Source organism: Herpailurus yagouaroundi, unplaced genomic scaffold, assembly GCF_014898765.1.
Source record: "Herpailurus yagouaroundi ecotype Mexico unplaced genomic scaffold, PumYag 67793, whole genome shotgun sequence".
In the NCBI taxonomy this organism is placed as follows: Eukaryota; Metazoa; Chordata; class Mammalia; order Carnivora; family Felidae; genus Herpailurus; species Herpailurus yagouaroundi.
The window spans coordinates 16,457,982-16,467,021 of NW_024420586.1; the positions used below are offsets into that span (position 1 = coordinate 16,457,982).

General features: G+C 42.6%; 1 protein-coding gene across 6 annotated transcripts in view; it reads right to left on the reverse strand.

Annotated features, from left to right (window-relative positions):
* Positions 1-8,606, reverse strand: part of RPGR (retinitis pigmentosa GTPase regulator) — an 85,881-nt gene extending 77,275 nt beyond the window's left edge. For 2 of the 6 annotated variants that reach the window (XM_040468848.1, XM_040468844.1), the window contains exons 1-4: positions 5,497-5,699; positions 3,673-3,798; positions 3,096-3,188; positions 1,578-1,640 (exon numbers count right to left, since the gene is read on the reverse strand). In XM_040468848.1, the coding sequence (XP_040324782.1) occupies positions 1,578-1,640; positions 3,096-3,188; positions 3,673-3,798; positions 5,497-5,659 (445 nt within the window). In that variant the 5' untranslated portion in view covers positions 5,660-5,699. Of the gene's footprint in view, positions 1-1,577; positions 1,641-3,095; positions 3,189-3,672; positions 3,799-5,496; positions 5,702-8,586 lie in introns of those variants that run through there. The other 4 variants (XM_040468847.1, XM_040468846.1, XM_040468849.1 and 1 more) reach the window with 4 other exon arrangements.
* Between the last annotated feature and the right edge of the window lie 434 nt (positions 8,607-9,040).

Genomic DNA, 9,040 nt, shown 5'->3' on the forward strand with positions numbered 1-9,040 from the left:
AACTTCCATGCCCATTAAAGTTAAGATATAATATGTAACAAGTAAAATGAGGCAAATCCACAAAGAATATAATTAGAAACATGAAAACTCTATGTTGTGTAATTATTTTAATTTTCAAGCTAAATAGGAAGGCAGTATAGTATTGTGTTTAGGACAAAGGACTGGAGAGCCAGATTTCCTGGGTATAAATGCCAGCTTGCCACTTACCAGCTGTGTGACCTAGGGCAAGCTATACTTAACCTCTCAGTGGCTCATTTTCCTCCTCTGTAAAATGGGGATAAAAATGCTGCCTACATCACAGAGTTGTTATAAAGATTAAATTAGCTGACATAAAATTCTTAGAACAGCACTTGGCTCATTGTAAGTACTATATAAATGTTTACTTCATTAATTATGAAGTATATCATGCCTAGATAATAAAAATTGCCAGTAAGCTCTAAGGTAGATTTTTAAAAACATACATGCATTAAAAATTAGTCATAAAAATGCACATGAAATTAAATTATAGGGGAAACTGAGGGCAAAATCAGCCTGAATCAGTAAAAATTTAAAGAATTTTAGGAAAAAAATGAAACCCAACTGAGGAAGCAAGACTAGCTTTCAAATGGAACATACTAGAAGGCCAAGTGGAATAGGACCACACAATTTAACACATATGGCATGAACAAGAGCTGGTGGAATGCTAAAGCAGTTCAGAGAGCTGCATGAGTCAAAGTTGAATAGCCACAGAAACTTCCATGGAAGAAGACTTATACTGATCTTAAATGGTAAGAACCTGAAGAAGAGAAGGACATTTCAGCAAGGAAAAAGTATGAATGAGGGCACAGAGCCCAGGAGAAGCTGGAGGCAGTGAGAATAACCTGAACACGGAAGGGAGGTAGGAAAGGAGGCTCGGTGATCGGTGCCTGGGTTTCCATTTGTTCCTGCAGCATTTGTTTGAAAAGATGACTTTCTCCCCCATTGGATTATCCTGGCACCTTTGTGAAACGTTAGTTGGGCATACGCGCGTGGGTCTACTTCTGGACTGTTTTGTTCTGTGAATCTTTGTCCCTATTTTTGCAAATGGCCCACTGTCTTGATTACTTTGGCTTTACGGGTCTTGAAATCAGTAGTGCTAGTCTTCCAATTCTGTTCTTTTCTAAACTCTTTTGGCTATTCTAGGTCCTGTGCTTTTCCATATAAACTTTAAAATTACCTTGTCAGTTTCTACACACACACAGTTTGGATTTTGATTGGAATTGTGCTCACATTAATAGCCTTTCAGGGGCAGCTTCCACTAACCCTCAGAAAAGAGGGAAAGGCAAGACCAGGAGCAAGTGGCCCTTGAGGTGTGCACACAGGTAAGGAGATCTGCCCCTTGACATCATCCAAGAAAAGAGGATTTTCTTCAGCCATTTAACATTGAAATACATATTTTCAAAGGCAAACAAGTATACCAACCATTTACATTTTAAAAAATCCTAACCTTACTGTTGCCAAGGTACCATTTCTATTAATTTTACAAAGTCACAAATGTTACTGCAGTGCGACCTCAGTCCTCAGATAGGGCAGGAAGTCGTACAGATTGAATACTACACCTGTTGAGACTAGGGTGTGGTTCCTTCCACAGGCAGCGAATTTCACTTTTTCAGGTTTTAAAGCTAAAAATATAAAAAGATAGGACAATTAAACTATTTTATGGTTATGAGAATGATAAATAACCCAGGTCCAAGGGTAACTAAGCAGTAGAAGTAAGATTTAAACCCAGGCCTGTCGGACTCCCGAGGTGATTTTGACGAATGAACCGAAAGTTTTCAGAACTGGCCGTGCATCAGAATAACCAGCGGAGCTTTGAGAATGCAGATAGCTCAGCCCCGCCCCTGGAGAATCTGCACCAGTAGGTCTGAGGTAGGGCCTAGGCATCTACATATTTTTCAAAACAGTTAATTAATAAGTACTGAGATCCACTGCGCTGTTATGATGCCTCCCACCAACCTCATCTATTCCCTCATCTGCTATCACCATCAGCAAGGTCGCCTTCTACCTCACACAATGAGATGCTACAAGTCCCATGTTCATAGGCATACACCTATGTTAAAGTTCTTCGCTCATTCATTTACATATTCAAAAAAATTTACAGAATATCCCTCTAAGTGCTTAGCATAGGGGCTGCAAAGATCACTAGGACAGAGCCTCTGGTGTCAAGGATCTCAGAGTCTAGACAATGCTGTCACCTCATGTATTAGGTATTTGAGAGTAAAGATCATAAGGACTGTGAATAAACCCAGGGTTTAGGAGACTGTGCTCCATAAATACTTTTTGACCAAGTGGAATACTGTGAAAGCTCCATAACAACTTCCATGAATAGCATGGATATGCTAAATTACACTGCAATTTGGAGCTGAAATTAAAAATTTGGCTACGAAGATAAAGAATACTGCTGGTGTCACATTCCAAGGAATATCCATCACCACTCACGCTTAGCTGATGTCCACAGGTTATAGCCAAACAGAAGTTTCGCACATTAATGCCAAGAAAGCTTTGTAAAGGTATTATACGCCCCACGTTTTTGAGGACAGTCCTGATTTAAAATAGTTTGTCCTGTTCTTGTAAGGACACCAGTATTAACCAACCCCTAGTCCCAATGTCTCACTCAGTACATCTACTCACTATATACCGCAGGGTAAAGTAGAACTTCTAAAACCAGCAATCACATAAAACCATGATGTCCACAACTTGTAACAAATGAGACAGAGCTCAAAATTCTAATATATTGTATTGGTTGTTCTTTGTATACATAATAACAGTGATATTTAAGTAGGTTTACAAACAGGCAAAATAAAAGGATATTCAAGGGCAATACTGAAGAATCATCACTTCCTTTGTGGTCTTTGGGCTTAAAATCAATGTGATGTTTAGACCCTAACATATAAAAGTAGTTCCGAATATCACATAAAAAATAAAGTTAAACACCAATAACAGCCAAGTAAATATTAGAGAATAAAAGAACTAAAGGTTTTTATTTTTAATATGATATTAAAGAACATTACAATCAGCATAAAAGTATTGTATGCAGTTTAAGTATTTCAAGCAATAAAGAAGAAAAGACCCCAAACCTTTGACACACGTTGGCTTGCTAACAGGTGACTTCGATCCTAATCCTAACTGGCCCCAGTTGTTACTGCCAAACATGTAAAGTTTATTATTTCCTGGTGGGAAGGAAAAAGACACAAGAAAGTGAAACATTTTCAACATAAAGTGATGAGAGATGAAGTCATCGCAAAGCAATAAAAAAAGCTATACTTAAGAGTTGTATTGCTTTTCCATATTGAAACCGGTTACCTTGCCCAGGTTAAAGCAAATTATTTTAACTGTCCATCTACAGATTCTGTTAGGTGTAAAAAGTGTCTAAGATTATACAGTAATCACTTTTGATTATATAGATACAGTAAAATAAATATATTCCAAGAAAGTAGTGTGCATAGAAAATCATAATTAAATATACTCAGGGAATTTAAAATTGAAAACACTCTCTTGATGAATCAAATTGTCAAGAATTCTCTGGTAAAAGAAAGAAAAATCACATTTCTGGTAAAGCAGAGTATATATCCAAGATGTTTCAAACACAGCACATCTCTTAAGATTCAGGATGCTCTAAGCCTTACTATCCTCTTTTAGGATTTCAATACTAACCTGTAACAACTGCAGTATGTTCATCTCCACAGGAAAGAACTGTAGGTATATCATTTTTAAACCAGAATTTGCTGGGAATGTTTTCGGCAAAGCTAGTTTTTCCAAAAGTAAACACAGCACCTGAATCTGCAAAAACATACGACAGTTTCTATTTTACAACTTTCACTCTGCGGCCTGTTATTAAGAGACATTTTCGGTAATTTGTCTATACCGATTCCCTGTCTCCTGTCCGCTTTGCTTCCACTCCAGCCCTGTTTATGTTCTCTTTCTACCTTACTTCAGTCTTATTCCTCAGACTTGATTCGACTTTTATTTATGAAATCTGCTAAATTGTATATGTATTATTCATTTACGGGTGTAAAATAAATAAATAAATAAGGCAGTCCTCCGTTACTAAAAGTCCTGTTGTCCCCAGGTGGACCATCTGCTCCCTGGAATGAGCTGATACAACCCCTGCTGTTAACCCTGGTTAACACCTCATGGTCCAGCCCCTCAGTGAAGGCTTTTCTCCACACGTGGGAACAGGACAGTATTGTTTCATCATCAGCATCCTGTCAATACAGTACGTTGAGATTTAACGCTCTCAATGAATGAACACTACCCGATCTGTGTAGTATTCACAGACTACTTTGGTTCAGTACCATTTTGGAGAGAGACCAAAAATCTCTACTAGTTCCCAGTAACCATTTAAACACATACACACACACCCAGATAGGCCAGATCCAGATTCTGAGGAAATCTCAAGAACAATCACACAGAAAGAAACTAATGGGTACCAAAAAGTAAAACATAGCAAACATAAGTATTAATAATAAATAATAATATACAAAAGACCAGGCACTATAAGAAATCTTTTGAGAACTGTGAGGCGTGTCAGTTCAAACTGATAATTGAGATGTGAGAGGCCAGGTTCTAGAACAGGCTCTGGGTTTTCCTAGAATGAATAATTTTAACTGTTTTGTCCTATTCTGGCCTTCCAGATAGCCGCCCTGATCCCCTCACCACAAGACAGGGTTTGGTGGCTGTGCTGTGTCCACTGGTTTTTACTGTGAAATGGTATTGTCATTTTGCTTACTTTCTAGTATCTCTCACTAGGCTGTGAAGTCCAGGAGGTCAGAAATCTAATCATGTCACAGCCAAGAGCATGGCAGAAAACACAATACATATTTATTTATTTCAGTGAATGCTTGATTCTGCTGCAATCCAGTGTTATTTTAAACTCTTGTTCTTGAGCCGTTAGTGGGTCAGAAAATCAATTTAGTAGGTCACGATTAGCATTTTTAAAGGGATGTACTATAGAAAAGATCCAAGTGCAGACCAAGTGCTTAGAATAAGCACTACTTCATGAAACGTCTGTTTCTGCTACGCTATACATATGGTACAGGGTCACAATGTCAAACGTTATTTCTGTAACTGAGGGAAATAGTCTTCACCGAGCACTCGCTAACAGCTTTTATACCCCACACCCGACCCCCTGGTCACCCACTCTTTACTGCATTCAATACACAACTACGTCCTGGAGACCTCGAAGGAGGTACTTTGGGAAGTTTATTGGGAGGTAAAAACCGCCCCTGCCTTCGAGAAACTCATCGAAAGCTTCTTCTAAAAGAAAGAAGAAACACAAATACCGCTTCCCCGTGCTCCCCCCTTCCTTTCTGCTCCTCTCAGTCTTGCGCCCGGGCACGGCCTGAGCTCAGGACCCAGTCCCGCGGCCGCCGCCCGGGCCTTTCCCCCAACGGGGCGGCCCGGAGGCGGGACCTGGCCGCCCGCCCGCCCGCGGACCCTCCCTCCCGGCCCGCCGCCACCACCGCGGACGCGACTCACCGGGTACCACCTCCTCGGATTCCCCCATGCCGAAGGAGGTGCGGGAAGCCTGCGCCCGAACCGGGAAGGTGGCGGGGGCGACTCCGCGGGGTCTATGGCAGCTTCTCAGCCCCGACGCGGGCTGCGGAAGCCCCCCGGGTCCCCATAGCGACACCCCGGACATCGGCAACTGCCGCGTTCCCGGAAGTCAACAAACAGCCGCTAGGGGCAACGGAGGCGGAACTTTGGGTCGCGAGGCGGGACGGCCATTGGGAAAGGGGGGCGGAGGCCGGGCGCCCGGCGCGGCGCAGGCGCAGGCGCAAACGCTGCGGGCGGGGCGGTAGAGGCCGCGCGCCCTCTGGTGGCCAGGAGGGGAGGGGCGGCCACGCCGTTCAGTGAGGATGTGGAGATCCAGGCCCTGCGGGGTCCTCCTAAAGGTAGTGACAGACGTCACAAATATCACCTGCTGTCTCACTCAGGCTGTGTGACACAGGCAAACGTCGACACACAAATGTAATAATACTAGTAATAAGTGACCATCTATAACTGTAAATGAAATAGGCACTATGTTAAATATCCACAAAAGGCATTTGTATCCCCAGCATATAAATCGAGACCTTGCATATACTAGATGCTCATTAAATCTTTATTGAATAAATGAGCCTTACTGCAGTCCTGTAAGGTAGTTAATGTTACTCCCTTTTATGGATGTGGAGGTCATACAATAGGGGAGAGCTAGGGTCTAGCTTAGCCTGCCCAACCTGTCCTTTGAGTGTTCCCTTCTGTCCTTCCACAGAAGATGGCTGAGGTGTGCAATCTGCTACTGACAGAAAATCCACAAAGAGATTCGCCAACAGCAGCACATCATTGCTTTAGAATTCATCCAGAAATGTTGTATTTTTCTACTAACTTTAGTTTCCCATTCATCATAAAACAAAGAGGCACAAAGCCATCCTCCAGGAGGAGTAAATGTATGCACATGTGGTAGTTGTGGCCACGGACTCTAGAAATAAACAAAGCTGGATTCAGGGATCTTGTGTGTACTAGAGCATGTTATTGGCTTTCTCAGGGAGTCTGATTAAAATGGGAAGGAGAGCTTAAACTATGCAATACACAAACAATCAAGCGGGAGTTACCAAGAAAGTGTTTAAGGGGGAGCATTGACCTGGTGTGAGAGGTTAAGAAATGCTTCTCTAAAGAAACATCATTAAATCTAAGAACTGAAGAAGGAGAAGCAGGGAGAGGTGAGACAGCTCTGGGAAGAAAGTAAATTGTGGGCAAGGACTCATAAAAAGTGTAGCCCTTTCTAGGAGCTCAAAGAGATATCACTGGCTCATGGCGAAGTGGCAGGGTCTTGGGCCTGTTAAGGATCTGAGATTTTATCCTAAGGACAATGGGAAGCCACTGAGGGGTTTTAAGCAGTGGAGTGACAGGGTCAGCCATGTGTATTCCTGGGATCACTCTACCTGGCTGATCTGTGGGGAGTAAATTGGAGCAAGAAGGAGGGTTCAGAGGCTAGTGCAGATAACAGTCACCATGGCTTGGCATATGGTGTTCTGACAAATTTGGAGCAGGCAGATTTGAAAATATCTTAGGAGGCAGAACCAACAGGGAATGGTGTCTGACTATTGACTCTTAGGCGGTGCAGGGCTACCAAATAGCTCTTACAACAACAGCAAAGGGCCCTAAATTATTTTGGGAAAAGGTTAATATTCCTTACGAAAGCATCATAATAGTCACTATGGGAAAATAAGAACTTCTAAACACTTACTTTAGTTATGATATGCTTTAGTTTTTTTTTTTTAATTTCAAAAAGAGAAAGCACATATTGCTGCCTGAGCATTCCAGAAGGTATTGATGTAGCTCTACTCCAGGGTTTCCAACATAAGCAAATAGGGGAAGGGTGGTGCCATTCACCAAGATGGGGAACACTGAGGAAAGAAAAGGAAGGGTGGAGTAAAGTAGGTGGGGCGGAGGGAACAGTATGGTTCAGCCTTGAGCACACTAAGGCATCCATCCAACTGGAGGTGCCGAGCTGAGCAGCCAATTGGCAAGTAGGAGTCCCAGATAGAGGCACATATTTGGGGGTGCCTGGGTCTAGGAAGCCTTGGGAAAGACTTCTAGGTGAAAGACTGGCTATAAAAGTGACTATAAAAGACTGGCTATATGATGACTATAGAAGGAAAGAAAAGAGAGGCTAGGATGAGTTGTGATGAAGGCCAATATTTAATGGCCCAGCAAGAGACGATGAAGCCAAAAAAGAGAGAAACCACGGAGGGAGAGCTGGACAGAATAGGGTTTCAACAGGAGGGGTGTGGTCAGTTGTCACGTGACGCTCAGAAATGAGGTAAGGTGAAAGCTGCCCACTGAATTTCGCAATGCAGGGATCACCAGTAGTGCTGAAAAGAGGTGTTTGGTAGAGTGATGGAGGAAGAAATAATACTGGAGTTGAGAGTGGGAGAAGCTGAAAGAAACAAGTGAGGGTGAACACTTTAGACACAGGAGATTGAGATGGAATAGGAGGGGACAGGAGATAGTATTTGGAGGAGGAGGAAGGGGGGTAGATGGAGGGATTCTGATAAGTTTGGGGAGACTTGAGAATACTGAGGGGCAAACAGAATAGGACAGAAAACACAGGTTCAAGAGAGTGAAAGAATAACCAATAATATAAGGAAGAGATAGCATCCAGATCTCATGTGAAGGGACTAGTCTTAGCTAGAAGGAGAGACAGTACGTTTAGCATAACAAGAGGAAAGGAAGAAAGCCTCCTTGTACAATATACCACTGATATGTACATACATACACACACACATATAGTAGATTATATCTATATAAAACTGATACATATGGTATAGGTACATATCACATACGTCATATAATATATGATAATACTATTCTCTATCTCCGAAGGTTATTGTGAGATACTAGATAATGCACATAGAACTTATACTACGGTGCCTGGACTAGAAAGTAACACTCAGCAATGTTAGCTGTTATTAATAAGGCAGAGTCATCTATGCTCCCTGTATCAGCATAACCCAGGCTATGCTGCATTGTAAGAAACACTCAAATCTCAGTGGCTTAACACGAACAAAAATGTTTTTTCCTCACTCATGCTACATGTCCAACGTGGCTCACTGGGAGGATCGTCTTTCACTGATCACTCAGGGGCCAGGACAACTGACGGAGGTTCAACAACCTTACAAAGGCACCATTTTGACTCCTGACCTCTTTGGTTGCCATAGCAGGTCAAGAGAGAGAGGAAGCAGGAAATGAAATGTTTCAGGCAACAGGTGACACGTTTGGGCTTCTTACAACCCATTGGCCTGATCCCATGAGCTGTGCCCCTGTGAACTGCAGGCAGGCGGGGAAATGTGGGAGCACCTGAGACATTCAGGGAGTGGTAAATATCTCTGCCATATCCCTATAGGCCGGTGGTTTCTGTGGAATCACCTCCCTCGTGTTGGAGAAGGCAGGGAGTTCTAAGGTATAACTTTCTGACTCTTGGCTACAGTCCCGTGCTCTTTTCAGCGCCCCTTCCTAGGTGGCTAGCCTCAGGAAATCA